This window comes from Erythranthe guttata, chromosome 11 (assembly GCF_056151865.1).
Source record: "Erythranthe guttata isolate IM_541 chromosome 11, IM_541, whole genome shotgun sequence".
Lineage (NCBI taxonomy): Eukaryota > Viridiplantae > Streptophyta > Magnoliopsida > Lamiales > Phrymaceae > Erythranthe > Erythranthe guttata.
This window is the reverse complement of record NC_142543.1, coordinates 5,987,455-6,012,163: the sequence shown is the minus strand read 5'-3', so window position 1 is coordinate 6,012,163 and position 24,709 is coordinate 5,987,455. Positions and strand designations below refer to the sequence as shown.

Below are 24,709 nucleotides of genomic sequence, written 5' to 3'. Positions count from 1 at the left end.
TCCAGTGAGATGATTCAAGTTGAATAAAGATATGTCAAGTGTTCATTTCTTTAAAGAATATAACGCGGCATTCCTTGTAAAAAGTATTCTAGTTATCACAAGTAAACCTGATTTGCCAAGAAATTAAATAATGGAGCTTCAGATTCCAGATGATATAATAAATAAATAAATTGCTAAGAAAGAGAGATGTGTTTCAATCAGTTGGGTGCTGAAAATAATTAACATACAAAAAGGCGGCCTCCCGTTTCGACGACAGATCGAATTGCCGAACTAATGGTTATAGCTAAGTGAGTTTACCCTCTTATTTTCAAGTTCTTTTATTTAGCTTTAAATCCAATTCATATGGTAAAAAGACTAGTCGTAATGGAGTATTCGGTTCGTTAAATAATATTCTCAACCTCGGTTGGTTTGTCGGGATTGGGGGCGGAGGGGGGGGAGTAAGGCTTAGAACCGACAGACGGGTTTAATTTCGCTTGGGCACAATTGCTATAGTGAGTGATTAATGTGAAACATTTTACCGTAAAGGTTTTTTTTTTCGTCCCCATTTATTTAGAGATGCCTACGAAGAGTAATATAATGTGCAAGGCTTTAGTAGCGCATGATTCCTTCGTCTTTGGTGTTTATATTATGCTGCCAACAATATTCTTTTTAATTGTCTTATGATCAGTTGGCAGCGTTCTACGGAAAACGTCAGCCAGTGATGCAGTTCGAATGCTATATTTTAATGATTAATACAAAAATTTTATTTCAACTTGGCAACTTGTATGGACTCGGCAAACTGTGTTCGGGTTGTTAGAGTTTTTCTTTTTTAAAATAAATAAATGCTTTAATCTTTTTGATATATTATAAAGTTACGATTATTCAAATCCAACTTGCTCTAATTGCATGGAGTTTCTTTATGTCTTAAGAATCCGATAGTGCCATGTGCATGGATTCCTTCATTTCTTTTTTAAGACTTTTACCACAGAATCTTGGGATTCGCAAAACTAATCAAACTATACTGCACAAAGAAATAAAAATCGGTTTTTGCAGTTCAATCCTAGAATGGTTTAGTTTTTTAGTCGATAATGTTCGTGGGTTTTTTTTTCTTTTTTTTTTCAGGTGTTAACCATGCCGATGAAGCTCGTATAGTTTGATTTTAGCACAAGTTGTTTCTGGTGTTTTCGTCAAACAATGGAAACTGCAGAAGCGAACTCTTCGTTAGGATACGGAAAATCTCCATGGGTGTTCAAAGGCAGGCAAGTTTGCTATCTCGTTTTTCGAATAATACATTTGTTTATTTAATGTAAGAAAATTATTTATGTTAAAAAAAAGAAGTACGTTCTTGAAATTTCAGTGCCTTGTACCAGCTGCATCTCGTCAAGGCAGAGACAGCTCGAGCTTTTATTCCGCCGTACGTATTTACTACATGGGCATGATCGCAAAGAGTATACAGAATCGTACTCTGTTTGAGAAAAGGCTTTCATATTTAATATTCACATTTGATTTGATAGATTTGTTTCACACAAATTTTATCCGTAAGCAGAAATATACATAGACATAACATTGATTAATATTGATCTTAACGTATTTAGACCGTCTGTTAATATTGTTGTCCCACAGATGGGCTGCAAGAGTTCTGGTGAACAGTGACAAGGCATGCGTCCATGGTCGAAAGGTAGCGTTTTTTAATGCACGCGATTAAGTATTCATTATATATGCCGTCATTTGTAATTGAGTTTGTGCTTAGGATTTCGTTTCGATTTATGTCCTAGTTGAATTAACTTCAAGAATCTATAAATAAAAAATTTAAAGAAATAACAGCATTACTATTCTAATGCGGTTTTGCAGGATGTTGGACTTCCGAGTCAAGTTGCAAATTTTACGAAGGTGAGCTCTCAAATTTTATATGTTCCCTCCAAATGCAGAGTAATCAAATGTTAATTCCCCGTTTTTTTTTTTTTTTTTTTTTTTCCTGTTATCTATAAATTTAGTTAAATTTTGTGCTGTAGAATATCTAATAAGAATCTTTTTTTTTTTTTGTGTCGAACATGATACGGTTTGGTTTGCGTTAAACTAGAGTGTTACAGCACTTCCTGCGACAAAGAGAAATCGATTCGGTGGGTTTATGAACAAGATTGGCTTGGCTCATAATAATAATAATAGCACGAAGAAAGAGATGAACAGTCATACGGCAACTGGCATTTGCACTATCAACCTTCCTCCTGCTGGTAGGTAGGCTATATATATATATATATATATATATATATATATATATATATATATATATATATGATCAGCTCTATGTTGTTGTTTTCTTGTCTCGTCTTTGTGTTTGTTTTGCATTATACTTATGTTTAATTTAACCTCGACAAAGCACTGGCAGCACCTCAAAACGACGCAAAACGATGGATCGGCCCTGCAATCAAAATGTCCCTCCCAAGCTTTAGGTATTTTACATTTTTTTTTCTATTTTTTAATTTTTTAATTTTTAATTTTTTTTTCCTTCGAAGAATTTAGCATTTCCAAGTTATGATGCAGAATTAACCGTATTTGCGTATCTGATATGCAGCGGCCGCACTGAATATAACCCTAACCTCCTAAAGTACTCTTGCCAGATCGAATGCAGGTTTACTTTCCTATTATTATTATTATTATTATTCGTACCGTGGTTTAATCAATTTGATCATGATCTATATTATTGGTTCGTTAAAATTTAACATTTGCATGTTCGAAATTCCACTAGTGCTTAACGCATAAACAATTAATTCCGGTCAAAATGCCCTGAAAATCCCATTTTTAAGGCACCGTGCAACAAAAAACGTAGTTCAGGTAAAACCGTGCTAAAAAAAATTGTTTGGGGGGCAAAGTGCAAAACGGGCTATAGTTTAGGGGGCAAACTGCTTTTTACTCAATACTATATATAATCATACACTGCAGGTGACAAGAAATTAAATCTCTCAGGCAGGCCACCTCCTAATTGGTCCAACTAATTATCCTACTAATTTATCCTAATATCACCAAACCAAAACATCAAACATAAAAGATGAATATGACTTTTTCCCAAAAGAATCTCCCATTTCTCTTCAATCAACGTGTCCTAATTCCCATCACTACTCAAACTGCCTAACTCCTTAGTAATTTTACCATGTTTCCCATTAAATGCTGTACAATTTTTTTGAAAGGTAATGTACTTAACTTCCACATTGTGTGTGTGTACTTCAAATTGGCGCCAAAGTCCTCTACATATTAAATATATATATGTAGCCACTAGTCCTTTTCGATTTAGTTATTTATATATATGTGTAAATACTCTGATCTCTTCTTTCGATTCATTCGGTGCACTTCGTTTTTCTTCAATGGACGTTGCGATGGTAACTTCAGGATTCGAGAAGCCCCCGTGGATTTTCAAGGGCAGGTAACCTTCTTTTTTTTCCCTAATTCGTATTCTTTTTCAATTTCTTGAATTCATGATATGATTAATGTTTGAAGCAATTGTTTTTCGATATTGCAGTGCTGTGTACCAGATTCATTCCGTTCGAGTCGACTCTGTTCGACCTTTCATCCCCAAAGAATTCAAAGTGGTCCAGAACTTTGGGTATGTATACAATAATTAAGCAGCATTGCATTAACCTTTTTAGAAGTCCATTCATAATTAACTTTTGCATGGTTAGAAAAAATTAAACATTTAATAACTACAGAAAAAGTCTATTAGGCGAATCTTTTGAACTTTTGAGATATATATAAATATCAAATTATTCACTTAATCACTAATATTCGACGTGTCACATTCCGGTGGATTCCCTTAAAATCGGACCAAATAAAAGGCCATGTACTCGAATTCCCACGTGTCACCTGTTCTAAATATTCCACGTGCAAGGCTTCTAAATAATTTTTTACAATTTCAATTACGGTGTATAAATATATACATATAGTTATAACTTGTCACAAACTTTTTTTTTTTAATATGTTTTTGATACTTGATTATATATCATTCGATATTAAGTTCATAAGAGTTTTTTTTTTTTTTTTTTTACAGATACACTATGGGAGGGTTTTTCCTCGCCAATTACGAGGAGAGCCCTTTTGGTGCGTTCGACGAGGTGTGTATATTTACTGCATTCGTACCATTTTTATTACGATCAATGTATATATATCCTCATAATTTATTTATCAAACCACCCTAAAAGCTGAGGGTTATGTGCTAATTAATATTAATGGTACGAAATTCTTTTTTAGTAACTCAAAATGACAAAGGGGGAGTTTTCTTTGATGGTGAGTATGATGTTGGTTGATTTTTTGATTTGCTATTAATTTTTACAGTTGGTGATAATTGCTGCTATAGTTAAGCCGGATCGATCATCTCGCGCGTAAGATTTAAATTTAGCAGCTCATGTATTTAATATATTATATATATTTTTTTAAATATCCAAAAGAAATTGTTGGTTTGTGAATAGATGGGCTGCGAAAGTTCTTGTCAACAGCGATGAAGCTCGCGACCACGGACGAAAGGTAATTAAATTAATTGGTTAAATTTACTTGGTACCTTCAATATTACTGAAGTAATAAAGATGATTGCGTACATGGTGCCGAATATACAATCTAAAAAAACATTAAAACCTAAGTTCATTCGGTTTTAATCGAGGTCGTGTGTTCGACATTGCCTTCATGCATGACTGTTAATATCTGCCTGTGATTTATTTCGATTTATACTCTTGTTGATTCAAATTGTTTAATAAATGCAACATTCTAAAAATTGTTCGAGTTCAAATCATACGATTTACGATTTGATCCATGTGTCATTTTATTTTTACGATTTAACAAATATGATCATATGTATATGCACTATACTTCAATATTATTTTGTTCAATGATTATTTGTTGTTTTATTTTAGTTATGTGGTGATATAAACATAATGGTATTTTCAACATCCCTTATATTTTATTTTTTTAATTTTTTAATTTTATTTTTCTTTTTATATACCAGGTATTCGGACTTCCTAGTCAAGTTGCCAATTTTATAAAGGTACGCGAGGCTATATATATTTTTGAAATTGTGTGTTGATGTATAAGTACAACGATTATACAAACTCTTACACCATAAGATTTTATAATTTATATTTATTTCTATTTTATTCCTAAAAAAAAAAAAAGAATACTTTATAATTATAATATAATTTTAATTGTTTTATAAATTGTTAGTATAATAGTGGCACACGGTGTATGTTGAAGCAGAAGAGTAAAGTAATATCCCCACAATCAAAAGCAGAAGGCTTGTTCAATATAAATGGCTTAGGCTTTTCTAAATTGCCTAAGAATTATAAGGACACACAAATAAGAGAAATCAAGGAAGAAGGAGCACCAAATTCCTGGAATCTTAACATTAAAACTAAAGGTTGGTCAGCAAATTCTACTCATATATATATATATATATATATATATATATATATATATATATATATATATATATATATATATATATATATATATAATTGCATTTTTCTAAAATTAATTTGATTTTGTGTTCAATAAGAGCAGCACCCAACTTGGAGCTCAATAGGTTTAGTATCAATCCTCGAATCAAGTTGTCCCTCACAAGTTTGAGGTAAACATTGTTTTAATTAATAGGACAAATTACGGCCACTTAAAGTAAGCTCAGATTAAAAAAAACCATCATGTTTGAATAATTACAACCACCCATCAAGTATGTATTGTCTTACGAAAAAACTCTTATTTCATTAGGTAAATTTGACACTATAAGAATTGACGTGTAAGACAATACATAGTTGAGGAAGTGGTTGTAATTATCCAAATATAACAGATTTTTACGTAATTTGAGCATATTTCAGGCGGTGGACGCAATTTTCCCTAATTAATATTTAGCTCTAAACCATTAATTGTGGAGATAATAATAATGAGTTTAAGTGGTTTTGTTGTTTTTTTGCAGTGGTCTCACTGAATATAATCCACATCTTCTTGAATACACTTGCCAGATTGAAACCAGGTTATAAGTGAATCCTTAAATTATTAAGGGTAAATTACACCCACATCCCTCAGGTATGATGAAATAACTTTAAGGTCCCTATGATATCGATAATTACACTTACTCTCTGAAATATAGTTAGAAACTCTAATGGGATCATGCATTAGATACGTTATTCCAATAGGTTTCGAACGGACTATTAGTTTCAGAAAGTGGTAGAGACAACATGACGCTATGGGTGATTTAAGAAATGTTGGGGAGCCATGTCACCCCACCACTTACTAAAAGTAATAGTCCGTTAGAACTCTATTGGAACAACGTATCTAATGCATTATCCCATTAGAGTTTATAACTATGTTTCAGGGGGTAAGTGTAATTACCGATACCAAAGGAACCTTAAAATTATTTCATCATACCTGAGAGGCGTGGGTGTAATTTACCCAATTATTAATTAATGTTATTATTATATGTGACCATATATATTATTGTAATTTATTTAATGTATTATATAGAGTGAGGGTAATTGGAACATCAAAGATTTCAGAGCAATTTGCACCACGCAATGAAGAATGTGAATTTTCAGAGCACCAAAATTCATCAGCAGCAGATATGAAAAACCTGATGATTGAGACACTGGAAAATTCAAAACCGCTTATAGCTGTTGAATTCAACTCTATGAAAATGACAGTTGACTCTCCGACTATGGTCTCCAAATGCTAATAAATTTGTAACCCCTACGCTCTCGTATATTTTATTTCGACCTAGTAATTTCGACACATGTACGTACTATATTAAATATTAATATTTGAACATGCCAATTATACTATCTTAATTAATTTCATCCATATATGATCCAATTTTAATTTCTACGGGCGGCATCGGTACATTCGGACACACATATGGATCCAATTTTACTCACATATAGCTTTTGAGCTACATGCACACAAACTTATATATATTTAATATTTTGAATAGGGTTCGTCTAAAGTTAGACACGGCCAGGGGGCGGGTCGGGTCCAGGTCTGACTTTTAGAGGACCCAAAACCGACCTATGGGAAGTCGGGTTCGGTTTCGAGGCGCGTCCATTCGGGTCCGGGTCCAAACCGGTTTTCCAAATTTATTTTTTCCAAATAATTACAAGAAAGGAAAAAAAATTGATACTTGAAAAAACGTGAGATTAACTTTAAATTCAAAATCAGCAAAAAAAAAATTGAATTTAAACACCAAACAATTTTAGAAAAAAATGAAACGATTAAGATCTTGAGACATACAATAAATGACATGAAAGTTGTGAAGATTGGATTAGGGGTATTTATAAGTGAAAATAATAATTGAAAAAAAAAAATTCAAATTCTCAAAATTCAAAAAAAGAACAACAAAATTCATTTTTTATATTTTTCAAAATTAAATATATATGCATTTGTTGTTAGTGGATATTTTTAATATGGGGAAATATGCAATGCCCCCTCAAATGGAAATATTTTGAACTAAATCGAATTGACTTTTGAATATTTTTTTACCTACACCCAAATTGCATTCTTAATTAGTGAGACCCCCCTAGACTAATGAAAGAAGACAAAAATACCCTCAACTACTATAACCCTAATTATTTGCCCACTTCTATCACGTTCATCTTCTCTCTTCTCCACCTCCACTTAAATCCCTCAACTCTCTCCGAAAATTCCAAGCTTCCTCCACCGTCGCTGCCGCCACCGCCGCTCGTTGCCGCAGCCGCTTCCTCCTTCGTCTCCATACAAATAATTTCTTTCTCTCGTGTTCGTTGTCTCTCTCGATTTCTCTCTCTTTACACCACCATCGTCTTCACGTAGATCTGTACACCACCACACCGTCGTCGCTCGTTGCCGCTGCCGCCTCATCCGTTTCAACGTAAGGCTCTTTCTTTCTTTTTCATCATCTTTCTCGATTTCTCAGTTTCTTTTTTTTTTCTCAGATTTGTCCATCACCACCACCGTCGCCGCCTCTCTCACTCTCTCTTTCGTTCACCACCATCGCCACCGTCGTTGTCGTTGACTTCCCTCCCTCTCTTTCGTTATTTTTCTCTCTTTATTTATGTATTTTTCGAATATTTTGTCCTCTCGTTTCAAGTTAACTTGTAATAACAACATTCAAATTGTGATTTTTTGCGTGGATGTTGGTTGGATTATTTTCGTAAACAATATGGAATCTTCGTTGTTTTATATATATTTGGTAAACATGATTCTACCACACTATATAATCAGAATTTTTAAGTTGAAAATGTAAGAAACTGCAATATAAAGAAAGAATATGACTACAGTTGATATAGTCACATATAGTTATATTCAACTATAGTATTCATATTCGGCGTTGTAAACTTGTCGAGAAAAAAAATTCAATTTTTTGTTTAAAAAAATTAAAAAATATATTTTTACTTAAAAAATATATAAAATGGCTAAATAAAGTTCGAAAATATAAAAAATAAAAACTAAATAAATTCATTTTTTTTTTATTTGGTAGTAAATCTTTAGGAATTCGGAAGCATGTTTTTAGGAATTAGATTATTGTTACGATTATTCGTAAAAATCATTAAATCACCCATCCAAGATTGCATTCTGTAGCATTCAAACTTGTAACCTCTTCAAGCTTACAAGAATACATACCATTGGAACACAACACATTATTATAAATTGCCTAACAATAAGCATATATATCACCACGGTACAATTTATAATGATTATAAAACTTATATTAATAATGTTAAATAAATTACTAATTCTCATACAATTATTATTATTATATATTAAAAATATCATATATATATATATACATAATTTTAAATATCTAAGGAAATGCAGATCAACTCGTGTAATTTAAAAATGAATTTCATAAGAATTTGAATTTTGGATTGAATCGTCAATCGTAAGATTTGAATCAATTAAGCTCATGTGTTTTCAATTCGAAAATAATATTCAAAGATTTGAAACAATTAAGCTCAAGTCATTTCAATTCGTAGACAAATATTCAAATATTTGAATCGGTTAAACTCAATAATTTACAATAGCGTATTAATTGATGTAACTATGTATAGTTAAAGTTTAGTATCTTTTTTTATTGAATTTTATCATAAAAAATAGGGTAAATTACAACCACCCCTGAGGTACGGTCAAATTACGAGAAAAAAAACCCCTCATGTTTGGGTAATTACAACCACCCATCAATTATAAATCTTCTTACACGTCCACCCTTGCGGTTTCAAATTTATTGGAATTTTCTAGATTATATGGAATCTTCTCAATTTTGTACCCGTTTTATCCCATTCGAGCTCCACATTTTAAAGCAAGATGATTATAAGATGTGTTTTTTGTACATATCAGATTGTGGCGCATCAAAAACTGTATTTATGCACAAAACGAATACAAACTAGAGAACATGCCACCGAATCTATATGATTATATTGAATTTGACACCATAAGGGTGGAGGTGTAAGAAAATTCATAGCTGAGGGGTAGATATAATTATCCAAACAAGGGAGGGTTTTCGCGATTTAACCACACCTCAGGGGTGGTTGTAATTTATCCTACAATAATAAAATTTAATTTGTAAAAATTCTAAGATTTAATCGATTCAAATAATATGTCTAGATTAAGTCTTACGATTTACGATTTGATTCTTACAATTTTAACGAATTAAATGTATTTTTATTTTTTTATTAAAATTGAATTAGAAGGATATTAGACTGTAATTATAAATAGTTAAGTCGATTAATATGTTATCGTCAATGGTGTAACTTAATCGACTCAAATCTTTGAAAAATATTTACAAAAAATTGAACGTATTTGAGCTTAATCGATTCAAATCTTACGATTTGATTCTTACGTATGTTAGGAATTAAATTTATTATTTTTTACGATAAAATTGAATTAAAAAGATATTAGACTTTAATTATAAATAGTTAGTTCAGTTAATACGTTCTCGTCAATTATTAAGCTTAATTGATTCAAATATTTTATTAACGTTTACTAACTGAAAGGATTTGAGTTTAATCAATTCAAATTATACTATTTGATTAAACTAAATATTAAAAGAAAAATCACAATATAATATTTTAAGTATATTGTTTTATTTTAAAGTAAGAAAACTAATTGGAATGAGTTATAGTCTTTTTTTTTTTTCTAAATAAACATCTAATTTTATTTTTTATTCGGATATTGTAACACTATCGATGTACTAACCTAAGTGAGCTTGTATTAAGTCATGCATTTGTTTATATTTAATTGAGTATTCTTTATATTTTCCAATAGTGGAGTTTATTAGTTTATATAATTATAATAGATGTTTGGGGATATTGAACCGTAGTTCTTTATATTTTTTAAACTTTATTATATTAAATTTGTAAATAATTTTTTAACATTATTTAATAATAATGAATGTCGCATTTAATATTCTATTTAACATTATTTAAACTAGTATTCTCCCCCGTGCGATGCACGGGATAACACTTTTAAAAGTAAAAGAATAATTAATTTAATACGTGACAGTAACAATTATAATAAAAATACACTATACTATAATAATAAAATTTATTAGTGATATTTAAATTACAGTAACAACATCAACATTACATACATCAATATTCTTACAAATTTGATAATATAAAACTATTTAGCAACATATTATATAAACTCAATTTTCCTAATATGAAATTAATTGTTAAATAAATGAATCAATTAATAAAGAAAAAAATAATAATTAAAAAAAATTCGTAGAGGAAAAAAATAGAAACAAAAAATTATTTTAAAGATGCCATTAAAAGGAATGTTGAATAATAAAGAAAGATGCAAATAGTTGCATTGGGATAAGAACGAAAAAGACAAATAAAAAATATAATAAAAAAAATTAATAGAGACAAAAATTATAAAAATTCTTTATGGTTTCCTAGGGTTGCCCTAGCGTTTCTTTCTTTTATATATAAGATTAATTTAATACGTGACATTAACAATTATAATAAAAATACATTATACTATAATAATAAAATTTATTAGTGATATTTAAATTAGAGTAACAACATCAACATTACATCAATATTCATACAAATTTCATAATATAAACCTATTAAAATTCTTAGAAAAGTGTCTATAAGTTAATGCGCCCCAATGGTTAGCAGTGTTAAATGCATTAAAAGGTCCCAACTTCAGGACCTTCCGTACAAGCAATCTTAATTTATTTCTAAAAAACGCGAATTCCTGCTCTTTATTACCTTCAAAAATATTTTTCTCTCACGAAAGTATTATTCACTTAAGGTGGAGAGGGTGAGATTTTCAGTGAAAATGGTGGGGTTTTTTAATAATATTTTAATTAATTTAGTGGTAGATGGTTCATAAATTTGTAAAAAATGTAGGTGAAAGAAGAAGGGGTAAAATGAGAAATATATTTAATTTGGTGGTAAAATAAGATATTTGAATGGTGGAAATAGCAGGTCTCTAAATTAAACAATTTGATGCTAATCTATTTTATATTGGGTTAATGAAAAAAATTAATCGAAGGCTACTTTGGTAAATGATTCATTATTTGTAACACCACCCATGTTATTTTCCTACGGTCGAGATATAATCTTACAAAATTAACAGTAATTAGAGCATAGCTCATATGAGTTTAGGTATTCGGGTCGGAGGCGGTCAGGCACCGAATTACGATTAATCGGTGCGGCGGTGATTAATCGGTGATAAATCGGAAATAAATCGGAAATAAATCGGGTTTTCAAATTTAATACAATATATTTCTAGATATTATTTATAAATACTCAAAACATATATAAAAAAAATATTTAAACATAGCCATATCTCCATCATGTATATATCCTAATAACATAATAAAAGTTTAATAATAATAAGTTCATAATACATTAATATCCTTATAAAATATAAATAAAAAAGCAATTTTTTTGAATTTACATTTATTCTTGATCTTTCCTGGCATACATCATTAGTTATTTAACAATAACAGTTAACATAAACAAAATAAACCATAAACTCATATTTCTTTATTAAATAAAATCTCAACTTTTATTTTGAACTAAAAAAAAATGACCGATTTTTGGCTGATTTTTGCCACCGAGTTTGACCCGCCTTAAAGGTTTGACCGCCTAAAACCGCCTCACAGGCAAAAAACCAATTTTGTCAAACCTTTACACTAAAATCATAAAGTTTTGGGACCGCCTCCGCCTCGAAGACCGATTAATGGGCCGCATCGGCCGATTTTTAGAACACTGATTATGACTATAAGATTCGCATAATACAATGAAATCAAATACACATTTTCATTCACATATTGTATGTGTGTAAATCTAAAGATTTTAACTCATTTGTTAAGGTACGTTCAATATTCGAACAATACAACTGCTCGTATTCTATCTACGACTTTTGTAAGCCACAAGACTGACTTGAGCATCGGAGGGGTTTCCGCCGGATCAACCCCCGGATTAGTTTACGTGTTCTCTGATCGCAGGTATCTCAGGGCCATCAAGCTTTGATTCACTTTGCTCTTCCAACTCATCCTACTTCAACCAGGTGATCTAATTCTAGCATCATCAATATAGCATAAATATATGTTGTTTGCCTATGTGTATTCGATACTTTTTCGGAAATTCTCATTGAGTCCAAAAGACTCATATAGGTGTTGAAATGCTTGTAGGTACTTTCAATCCCGAGCACGAGTCGTAAAGTTGGAGTCGAATTCGAGGATCGAGGGATGTGTTTATATGGAAGGCGTGTGGATCTTGTGTGCTCTTAATCTAGACATGGGGTTCTACTTATAGTTTAGTTTTAAAGACTTTTAATACCGTCTTAGGTATCTATTATCGTACTCTTCCACCCCTCGGGGGCTATTATTAGTAAGAACATTACATTTAATAATAAGTAGGACTGTGATTACTCCCTTTTGTTATGGATAAAGGTAATCCATAAGTACTTGTGTAGCTCCATGGGAACCTTTTGCCAAAACTTCTATATACTCATCTGTTAGTTATATGTTGTGTTATGTCCTGTTATTTCATAATATGTCTTAACTATATCTTCTATTTAGAATTGTATGTAATTTTACAGAATTATAGTTCTTTCTGTTATGGTCATTTGGGTAGGTCTTTTGCATCATTTGGATAAGCCATGAATTTATTATGAATATTTTCCATAACTAAACACATGCAGAGTCCTTTTAGGACATTCATCAAGATGTGAAGTTTTTCTTACTCAAATGAATCCATTTAACTTTGAATATGATCCTAACTTACTTTTCTGCTTTGGAATAAAATTTGGTAGTGTTTAGAACAGTATGGAATTTATAAAGAATTTTCAAAGCTTCCTTCCAAGTTCTGGATTTTCAAACTGTACGGTTCCATGTCTTCAATTATTTCTCTCAAATGGCTAATGCTATTTTGAAACAGTTTTAAAGGAGTGATTCAAATTCATATGAGAGTAAGTGGTTAAATGTTCAAAATCTTTTCACGAAAGGTTTAAGAGAAATTAATTTTCATAGTTAATCTATTTGATATGTCCGAAATTCCTATCTCTACTACGTGTAATTTAAATTACTAGTGATGCATGCCTCTTTCGTGATAGTTCGTAAAGTGTATACGGTAATATGTGGGCACTCTTTCTCAGATTTTAAAAGAAAAAATTATGCGTAACTTTCTATTTATAGAAAGTGATTTTTAAAACAAGAATTCCACATTCATTATTTTCTAAAAATCATCTGCTAGCATATTCTAAAATATTAAGTAAGTGTAATTAGAAAAGGGGTGTCACACTAGCGGTTCCTTTAAGATATCGAAGTAGACGTTTTGCGGCTGTCGAATGTATATTGTTGGGTTTATGCATGAATTGTGCAAGTTTTTTCATAGTGAATGCAATGTCGGGCCGTGTTAGTGACAAATATTGGAGAGCACCAATTACCCGTCGATATTCAGTGGTGTCTACACAGGGTGTGCCATCATTAAGATGAAGAGGAGTGTATGTGCACATTGGTGTGCAAACATCCTTAGTTCCCTACATCTTGGTTTTGTTCAATAAATCTCTAATGTATTTTAAGAAGATACCTGATGATGTGGGAAGCACTTCAACACCAAGAAAGTAATGAAAATTGCCAAGATCCTTGAGAGAAAATTTGTTTCCCTAGTTGTTGAATGACATGCTTGATATAATCAGGTTTGTCGTCGGTGATGATTAAATCATCGGCATAAACCAAGAAGTAAGCAAGTACGTCATCTGAACTATAGATGAATAAGGAAGAATCAGCCAGAGAGTTGCTAAAACCTATAAATAGAAGAAAATCCTTGAGAGGGTGGTACCAGGCACGTGGCGTCTGCTTGAGTCCGTAAAACGACTTTCGTAACCGACAAATAAATGAAGGATGGGCTGCATCAATAAATTCAGGCGGCTGGGCCATATAAAACCTCTTTGAGTGTGCCATGCAAAAATGCATTATAGACATCAAGTTGACGAATAGAGCATGGTTTTGTCACCGCTTAAGACAGAATACTGCGACTAGTTGCTAATAGTTGTTGGTTCTACATCGGTACTAAAAGTCTCCTTGAAATCAATTCCTGGACTTTGACGAAATCCCTTAGCCACAAGGCGAGCTTTGAATCTATCAATTGTGCTATCGAAGTTGTACTTAACACTATAAACCCACTTGCACCTGATGAGATTATATCAGGAATTTCGTGGAACAAGATTTTTTATGGCTTGGGACAAGCATGATGGCTCAATAGACGGAGGCAACGGGTGTTTGCTCACAATAAATAATTGTTTACGTTTGAACACATTATTCATTGAACGGGTGGTCATGGTGCAAATCCGAGGCTAATCAGAATGATTAGAATTGGTGTTTATATATGAACCATAAACATTATTTTGAAGCACAACATCACTAGTTTATGCAGTCTGCATTTGTTCTCATAAAGAAGCAGACCTATTGGAACCATCTGTAGTATGGCTAGAAGTATCGAATGCAGGGGAAGACAAAACTCGAGGTGATGAAGAAACGCCTCCCTGAACGCTGATGAACTTTGGCCCTGTTGGCCGGTAGCATGCTCAGTCTGTGCTCGTGCATATGACACATGGTTAAAACAAGGGAGAATTACACTTCTGATCCCTCGTGTTTGGCCCGATTCCACTTTTGGTCCCCATTATCCCAAAGTGAACAAAGTTCACCTTCAAGACTAAATTTTAAACACTTTCGGTCCCCTTCGTTACATGTTCGTTAGCAGGTAAAAGAAAACACTATTTTGGGGCCAAAATTAGGGGTGGCAATTTCTCAACTTGGACCGGATCCGATCCGGATCCATGTGGATCGGATTCAAAAGGAACCGGATCCAATATCAACCTACATGAATGGATTTAATGTGGATTGAGTTTAGACTGATCCGCATTGGATCCACCTGGATTCGTTGCATCTTTAATTCAACTTATGAAGTTAAATATCTCAACTTTTAGGGTTTAATATCTCAACTTATGTGGTTTAATATCTCAAGTTTCACAATTACACATATTCACACACACACACACACACACACATACACATACACATACACATACACACTTTTTACACACACGCACATACACACACTTTTTTACACACGCACACACACTTGCATGCACATACACACTAACTGTTTATATATATATATATATATATATATATATATATATATATATATATATATATATATATATATATATATACACACACACTCTCTGTTTTACACACACACACTCTTCACACTCACACACACATACATACACATACACACTTTTTACCAGTGTTCTAAAAATCGGCCGAGGCGGCCGATTAATCGGTCGCCGAGGCGGAGGCGGTCCAAAACCTTTACGATTTTAGTGTAAAGGTTTGAAAAATCGGTTTTTTGCCTGTGAGGCGGTTTGAGGCGGTCCGAGGCGGTCTGAGGCGGTCTGAGGCGGTCCGAGGCGGTCAAACCTTTAAGGCGGGTCAAACTTCGGTGGCAAAAATCGGCAAAAAATCGGTCAAAAATCGGTTTTTTTTTTTTTTTTTTTTTTATAATTTTTATAAATCAAAATAAAAGTTGGGATTTTAATAAAAAAAATGAGTTTATGCTTTATTTTGTTTATGTTAATTATTATTGTTAAAGATCTAATGATGTATGCCAAGAATGTATGCAAAATTCAAAAAAAATTGCCTTTTTATTTATATTTTATAAGGATATTTATGTATTATGATCTTATTATTATTAAACTTTTATTAGGTTATTAGAATATATACATGATCGAGATATAACTATGTTTAAATTTTTGTTATCTATGTTTTGAGTATTTATAAATAATATCTACAAATATATTATATTAAATTTTAAAAACCGATTTATTTCCGATTTATCACCGATTAATCACCGCCGCACCGATTAATCGTGAGTCGGTGCCTGACCGACTAGGACCCGATTACCGATTTTTACAACCTTGCTTTTTACACACAACACACACGCACACACACTTACATGCACATACACACTATATGTTTCTATATATATATTTAAATACATATATATATATATATATATATATATATATATATATATATATATATATATATATATATATATATATATATATATATATATATATATATATGTTTATATATACACACACACTCTCTGTTTTACACACACACACACACACTCGCACACACACACACACACACACTCTGTTTTACACACACACACACAATTTCTACACACACACACTGTTTTACACACACAAAGACACTCACATACACACACAGTTTCTTCACACGCACACACACACACTCACATACACACACACACACACACACACACATACACACACTGTTTTACACACACACACACACACTCACATACACACACAGTTTCTACACACACACTCTCTGTTTTACACACACTCGCATACACACTCTGTTTTACACACACACACACTCACATACACACACAGTTTTTATTAATATACTCATTGATAATTTTTTATCAATTAAACTTTTAATTAAAATAATATTTGATTTTTTTTTTGTGAGAAAATTGTTTTGGTATTTAATTGGGTTTGGTTGGATCCAATATGACCCACTTTATTTTGTGGTTAAACTTTCAATGGATCTAAAGTGGATCCACATAAATCCAGTTTTAAAAAAAAAAATCAACTTGATCCGATCCGGTTTGTTTCAACTAGACTTAATCTAAACTGGATCCTTACGGACCGAACCGGATCTAATCGGATCCATGGAACCGGATCCAAATTGCCACCCCTAGCCAAAATTGATATTGAAATTTTTTTTATGGTCGGAAAATAATTAGAAATTTAAAAGATACTACTTATAATTAAAATTTTGATAATAAAAAAATAAATTAACTAAACATATTATTTCTATTATACTTAATATTATTATAATGATACTACTTATAATTAAATTTTAATAATAAAGAATAAACTGAGTAAACAAATTATTTTTAATCATACTTAATATTATTTTTATTTATACTACTTATAATAAAAAAAATTGATAACAAAAAAATAAATTAACTACACAAATTATTTTTAATTAATACTTAATATTATTTTTAATATTAGATACTTATAATAAAAATTATTTTTAATTATACTAATTATAATAAAAAATTAATAATAAAAAAATCAGCTAACCAAATTTGTTAATTATACTTAATATTATTATAATTGTACTACTTATAATTAAATTTTTAATAATAAAAAAATAAATTAAGTAAACAAATTATTTTTAATGATACATAATATTAATAAAAATTTAATTATAAGTCGTATATTTTTAATTTCTAATTATTTTCCAACCCCAAAAAAAATAAAATTTTAATTTTGGCCCCATAATAGTGTTTTTTTGTTACTTGTTAACGGACATGTAACAACAGGGACTAAAAGTGTGTAAAATTGAACCTTGGAGGTGAACTTTGTTCACTTTGGAACAACGGGGACGAAAAGTGGAATCGGGCCAAACACGAGGGACCAAAAGTGTAATTCAATCTTTTAAACAATTATCAAAGTGAAACAAGTTGTTTTTGGCAAAAGGAAAAATAGTTTCATCGAACAAAACATGACGGGATGTGTATAATTTTTTAGATACGAGATCATAAAACATATACGTACTTTGGCTAGTGGAGAATCCGACAAACATACAAGGAAGATACTTCCATTGTAATGTGTTTGTAATGTATGAAAGAAGCCAGATATAACATAGACACCAAAAATACAAACTTTTGTGTAATACGGTGAACAATGAAAAATGGTTTGATAAGGGGACTTGTTATTTAATACGGGGGTATGCAACCTGTTGATTAGGTAGACTGTCGTTGGCACGACATGTGACCAATAGGTGTCAGGGAGATTATCTTGACAGAGGAGAGTTTTACTTGTTTCTAGAATGTGACTATGTCATCGTTGTGAAGTACCATTTTATTCTGGATTATGTGGAGCAGAAGCGAGATGACTAATTCTATGATTTGAAAATATGGACGAAGCGCGATAAATTATCCACCATTGATTGTGTATAGGCTCTTAATTTTGGTGGTAAAATGATTTTCTACAATTTTGTGAAATTTGGAGAATATTGTTAAAACATCAGATTTGAGACGCAACAAATACATCCAAACATATTTAGTGTGATGATCAATAAAAATGACATTATAACAATGACCATCGCTTGAATGGGAGGGAGTTGTTCTCCGTACATCTGAGTAAACATACTTAGTGGCTTCGTGCTAATAAGGCTTGTACCGGCAAAAGGCAACTTATGTAATTTATTGCATGAGCAAGAGGTACATAAGGAAGACGACGATGAAATTGAAATGACAGGGGTAAGGTAATTATTTTTAACTAACTGGTTAGGGTGACCAACTATGTTGTGCCAACCATCAAGAGATATACGAACACTGACATAAGCTTGAATACAGGGTTGCAAATCAGCAAGAAAATGATAGACATTATTCTCACATTGGCCTTGAAGAAGAGTCATCCCGTGTTTTGATCCTTCACAAAATAAGAGAATGGGTGAAATCCTAGATACACATTATTATCTTCAGTAAAGTGATGAATGAAACTAAGATTTTTGCTAACTTCTGGAACACAAAGCATGCTGTTAGAAAAACATTTTGTTAGAGGATTTTAAGTTCATCATGCTTGACTTACAAACCTGACCCATCACCAATTTGAACTTCATCCGTACCGTCATATTCAAGAATAATGGTTAGTTTGGTCATATTAGAGGAAATGTTGTGGGATGCAGCAGAGTACACGAGCCGAGGCCTCTCTTTTCCTTTTGTAGCGGATGTGTTGGTGGCAGTGGTATGTGATGAGTGAAATAATGAGCATTGTTTCACAATGTAACCAGAGTTGTAATATATTCGGCAAAAAACAACTTTTGTCGTGATAACCTCTTTGAGAATATTGTTGATTGTTGGAAGATTTGTTCCTTGGACAATCCTTCTTTTGTTTGGATTTGTTGTTATTCCATTGTTGGATAGAATTTGTTGTAACAACTTGGGAGGTGTTATTGGATTCCAATATCTTCAAGTGGGACTCATGACCGACAAGAAGATCATGTAATTCTTCAAAAGACAAGGCGGTTTCTCGAGCATGAATCGGGGCATCAAGTTTGCGAAATCAGGACCAATGCCATGAAAAACATAGAGGGTGATATCATAGGTTGCCAAAAGAACGATCAACTGCAACAAGCTCATCAGAAACTAACTTGATGGAATGAAGAAATTCTTACACCGTTCGATTTCGACGCTGAATGAGAGTAAGTTCTTCCTTAAGTTGCATCACACGCGTTCGGGATTTACTCGTGTAGGAGTTGAACAAGTCAAGACCAAGCTTCAGTCGAAGTTTGAGATGTCGCAATCATTGGCATGATGGACTCCAGAACCAAGGAAAAATGTATTGAGAAAAAGCTTGTCATTGATGAACCCAAAATGAAAAGTTTGTAATGGCTTCAGAGAAAGACACACTGGATATAGGTGGAAAACAACGAGTCCCATCAATATATCCAAGGAGATCATAGCCATTAAGAGAGACTCGAATTGAGCCTTCCAAGAAGGGTTATTGGGGAGTGTGAGTTTCCATGGTAACTATGAGACAATGTTAATTGCAATTAACTGAGGCATGGTGGGTGAAGAAATATGATTGATGGATAAGATTTGTGAGTCAGAAGACATTTTGCGAAAGTAAGCTTATGATCAATTCTTGTGGGAGAGAAAAACTCTTGATACCATATAATATTTGCGGAGTACAATGAATCAAACATACATTTTCATTCACCAATTGCATGTGTGTAAATAGTTACATAGAACTAACTTAATCTAGAGATGAGTTATACTCTTAATTACAAAGTCAATGATGTATAATTATGGTGTTGATATTCAGCAAATACTTAGAGACTGGAATCTTGTGATTCATCTGTTACACATCAGTTGGTCAAAGAGATAAACGCATGTCTTGATTATTTTTCCTTTACATAGACCACTTGAAATGTGTGCAAACTCATGTTATATTTTATTTGTTTATGAGCTGAAAAATATCTAATCAAATTAGTGAAATTAAAATTTTATGGTAATTGTTTTTCAATAGATAACATAGTTAATCCATTTAGTCTCTCTTTGCCTCATGGTTGACCGAAAGTAAGATTTGATTAATTAAATTTAACTCTAAGAAACTTCTTTCTACAGCTGGTATAGTCATTCTAAATAACTCCCGCATTCTAAAGATTACCATTCACCACTTTTCAAGTATTTGACACTACCACCGAGGAAGATTGCATCACTGATCGATCGTCGCAACTTCAAACAAAACTCTAAATTTAATACCACTGATCGATCATCGTCTCCATGCGATAGATGATGAAGACACAACCTTACATAAATACGGGTTTTAGGTCATATTTTGGTAGAGAACCATAAGAAATAGATAGACAGAGATAGAAGCGGCTAAGAAACCTAGTTTAGAGCACGAAACTCGTCGATTATTCCAAGGAGACTTAAGGATACGAGATGAAGCAAAATATGAAGGATTGAAGCGTATTCATAGTGACAACTATTTCACGCAAAGATACTTCAGTTTTTATATTGTTTTTACCCATGTTCTTAATATTTTTCTAGCAACAACATACTAACTTTAATTATTTTTTTATATCATATGACTAGATATTTATCTAGGATTTATCGAATTATATTGTGGATGTTTTGTACTATATGTTGAACCTTGTGCAATGAGTTGAATTCGATTTATTTTATATGCTTGGATTGATTGTATACATAGAATTAACCATTCTATGTTAAGTGAATTCCTTTATAATTATTTGACAGTTATTTATTAGGGATTAGACTGAAAATATATGAATCCTAGGATTATTGACTATAAATGCATGGATCTAACGTGTGTGCTATTAAAGAGGGAGTTTCCTGTAATATGGATAGTCAATCATTAGATTGGAACCGGCACTTAAATTTGTATGCAATTATTTGTTACAAATACTTCAATTGTAGTAGACCTATTAGCTCAGATCGCACGACAGCACACCACTACGGGCAATGAGTGATGTTTCGACTAGTAAACTGAATCAATGAATGCATACATAGAAACATAGGAAAATTTGGAAGTTTAAGGTGAAGATAAAATCCTAAATTCATTTTACATAAAAAATAATCTTGTTGATTTACACTTTAGAATAATAAACCAACCGATTACAGTTTACTTGGATAAACCAAATTGTTAGTGATCGAGTACTTAGAGAAGAGATCAATTGCTCCATGTGGCTTCGACAATCCCGATTCGTAAGAATCCACTATTACCACTTGTACGTGGTATATATGTGCACTAGCTTGCGTGTAAGTTTCAGACAAAATCTTTTCTCTTATAACTCTCTCAAAATCTATAATCATGAAGCCCTGTTCAAGTTCTTGCAACTTGCCAAAATATATGTTTTAGAATCAATCCTCTATGTGATAACTTGAAATTGCAGTACGGATACATTACACAAAATATGTGCTCATAATTAGGCCTCACCATATCCACTACATCAATCAAGCCCTTATGTTTGTTACTCATATATGTGGTTGCGGTGCCCAGAGGGCGGGGTGGTGGCCGAAGGGTGGCAGTGGTGTTTTGGGAGTGGGGGTGAAACTTTGGTAAAAATAGGGTGAATATGGAATATTAATGTGTAATGTTGGCTAATTAGCGTTTGAAGATGAAGTTTTAGTAGTTTAGATGTTAAGGGGTATTTTAGTCTTTTAGAAAAGATTAAGGAGTTGACGAATTTGCCAATTAGTAGCGTATGATGGATTTATTTGCGACTTGCCCAATTCATGAACTTGAGAAAACAGTTAAATGGTTGTGCATGTGCAACAACTTCAATCTCAATTTTGACTCTGGTGCACTCCAAATCACCCTCCCCACAAACATGACAGTTGTAGAAAAAATGTCATAGATTTGCGAGAGTTTCGGATGCACGAAATCCGACCTGTCCAACAAATTCTCCTCGTCCTTTTTTTCCAATTCCTCAACATGGACTCTTCAAGCAACTAATTTTGGGCTGCTGATTGTCATTCTGATCATGAACATCTCCATTAAACTCATACGATTTTGCTTTTTCCAGTTCTTCATCTTGAATCTTGCCAGGATCATATTGAAACATCTCTCTTTATTTTTTCTCAATATCTTTTTATTTTCAATGTAAAAGATATAGTGGCTGACAAATTCACCCATTACGTTTGGACTTACATACGGAACCATTTTAAAACTGGAGCGTGTGAGGTGTGGGTGATTTTTTTTATCGAAAGGGTGAGGTTATTGTTAATATTTATATATAAGAGTGGTTAAGTGAAATTAACACTAACAATTAATGATCAATGTCAACGTCACATGGCATACGATTAATTAAGGGCATGCTGCAAACATTAGATCTTAGTTTTTGCCTCAAATCATCTTTGACAATTAATGAAATATGCTTTTATATAAACAAAATGAGATAATATATCTTGGATATGCGTCTCAACATTTACAAAGTTTATAATTTCTCTTACTACAAATGGATGCTGTTATGATAACATCATCAGCATTTCAGAAGCCTCCGTTGATAATTTGCAAGGGCAGGCAAGTCTTTTTAATCCATGTTTCAATTCTTTCTTAACGATTATATATATATATATATATATATATATATATATATATATATATATATATATATATATATATATATATATATATATATATATATATATATATAGTGTTTACGAAATTAATCATTTTGGATAATATTTTTTCTCAGTGGCTTGTACCAAATCCATCTTGTAAAAGCCGAAGTTGTTCGTCCTTTCATTCCCGACGAATTGAGAACGGTAGAAACTTTAGGGTACACACTTGGAGGATTTTATCTTGGCACCTATGAAGATAGCTCATTTGGTCCTTTTGACGAGGTTGCATTTCTTATACGCAACTATATGAACATTGTCTTGTGTTTTATTTATTGATAATTGTGAATTTGTTATATATATGTTTGTTGATTGATGATTTACTACACGCATGTGCGCGTGTAGCTAGTTGTGTTTGCTGGGATTGTACGGAAGAATGCATCCTCCCGGCCGGCAGCGTAAGTTTCTATATTCAACTTATAATTGCACATCAAACACTACTTGTTGTTTTGTAAGTTCCATAAGAAAGAAGAGGTACATTTATAATCTATGGAAACATGCATTTGAATTTCTTACATACAATTAATTATATTATTCTGGTTTGTCAATAGATGGGCTGCCCGGGTGCTTGTCAGCAGTCTTCAAGTACAAGATCACTCTCGAAAAGTAGGTTATATACCTCAATTTATTGGATTGTTCTACTTTATTTTTATTTTATTTTTCTGTCAATTTATTAATGCTATAAGTTTTTTTTTTTTTTTTTTTTTTTGCTATAAGTAGGAGGGACACTCGTACCAACCTTTTCTTTTTGCAAGTACAGTCACTTTCAATGTTTCTAAATTTTTTTTATTTTTCAATGTTATTTTTATTCATAAAAGGGTTGACACAAAAAACTCTTATATAAAAAAATCCACACATTGTTTAAAGATTTGTAAAAGACTAAAATAGCCCCTCACATTTTATATGCTCTAATTTCATCCTTTAATTTAATTTAACTTTAATTTGACTCCAAATTTTACAAATTATTCAATTTTAACCCAAAATACAATTTTGAATACAATTTCGTCCGTCGCTGCGGTCTTCGACGTTGATTTTTTTTTTCGCCGGTCTCTGGCGTTAACTTTTTCTTTTTCGCCAGTCTCCAGCGTTGACTTTTAAAATTTTTATTTTTTAGTTTTTTTCTTCTTCTTCTGGATTTTTCTGCCGGTTTCCGGTGTTTACCGCTGGTCTCCGGCGTTTATATTTTCGAAAAAAAAATTATTTAAAATCTTTTTGCCCCCGTTTAAACAACAAGATTGTTGTGGTTGACAGTAATATTAACTATATTACTGTTAAATACAGTAATATTAACTATATTACCGTTAAACACAATAATATTAACTATACCACACTTGAACACAATAATATTGCTATATTAATCTATGCACAATAATACTAAAACAACAAAAGTCATTATTATTGTGTAATAGAGTAATATTAATATGTTGACCGTTCAACAAAGGTAAACATAATAAAAAGTCAAAAGAATTAATATTGATGTGGTTGATAAGAATATTACC

At 31.9% G+C, this 24,709-nt stretch overlaps 2 protein-coding genes across 10 annotated transcripts in view; both read left to right on the top strand.

Annotated features, from left to right (window-relative positions):
* Positions 1-24,709, top strand: part of LOC105967985 (protein NEOXANTHIN-DEFICIENT 1) — a 61,301-nt gene that overhangs the window by 206 nt on the left and 36,386 nt on the right. The gene's annotated exons all lie outside the window — the stretch shown is intronic.
* Positions 61-6,802, top strand: LOC105953571 (protein NEOXANTHIN-DEFICIENT 1). 9 transcript variants are annotated; one of them, XM_088825704.1, is made up of 18 exons: positions 61-287; positions 1,102-1,238; positions 1,337-1,393; positions 1,603-1,657; positions 1,831-1,869; positions 2,060-2,210; positions 2,366-2,429; positions 2,552-2,608; positions 3,364-3,397; positions 3,494-3,577; positions 4,019-4,082; positions 4,303-4,349; positions 4,437-4,491; positions 4,967-5,005; positions 5,215-5,374; positions 5,518-5,584; positions 5,927-5,983; positions 6,475-6,802. In XM_088825704.1, the coding sequence occupies exons 2-12, from the start codon at positions 1,174-1,176 to the stop codon at positions 4,326-4,328; spliced, it is 696 nt and encodes a 231-aa protein (XP_088681830.1). In that variant the 5' UTR covers positions 61-287; positions 1,102-1,173; the 3' UTR covers positions 4,329-4,349; positions 4,437-4,491; positions 4,967-5,005; positions 5,215-5,374; positions 5,518-5,584; positions 5,927-5,983; positions 6,475-6,802. The 9 variants fall into 9 exon arrangements, with proteins under 9 accessions (XP_088681830.1, XP_088681831.1, XP_088681828.1 ...); XM_088825705.1 differs by having other exon boundaries at positions 63-287; positions 1,350-1,393; positions 2,357-2,429; XM_088825702.1 differs by having other exon boundaries at positions 63-287; positions 2,357-2,429.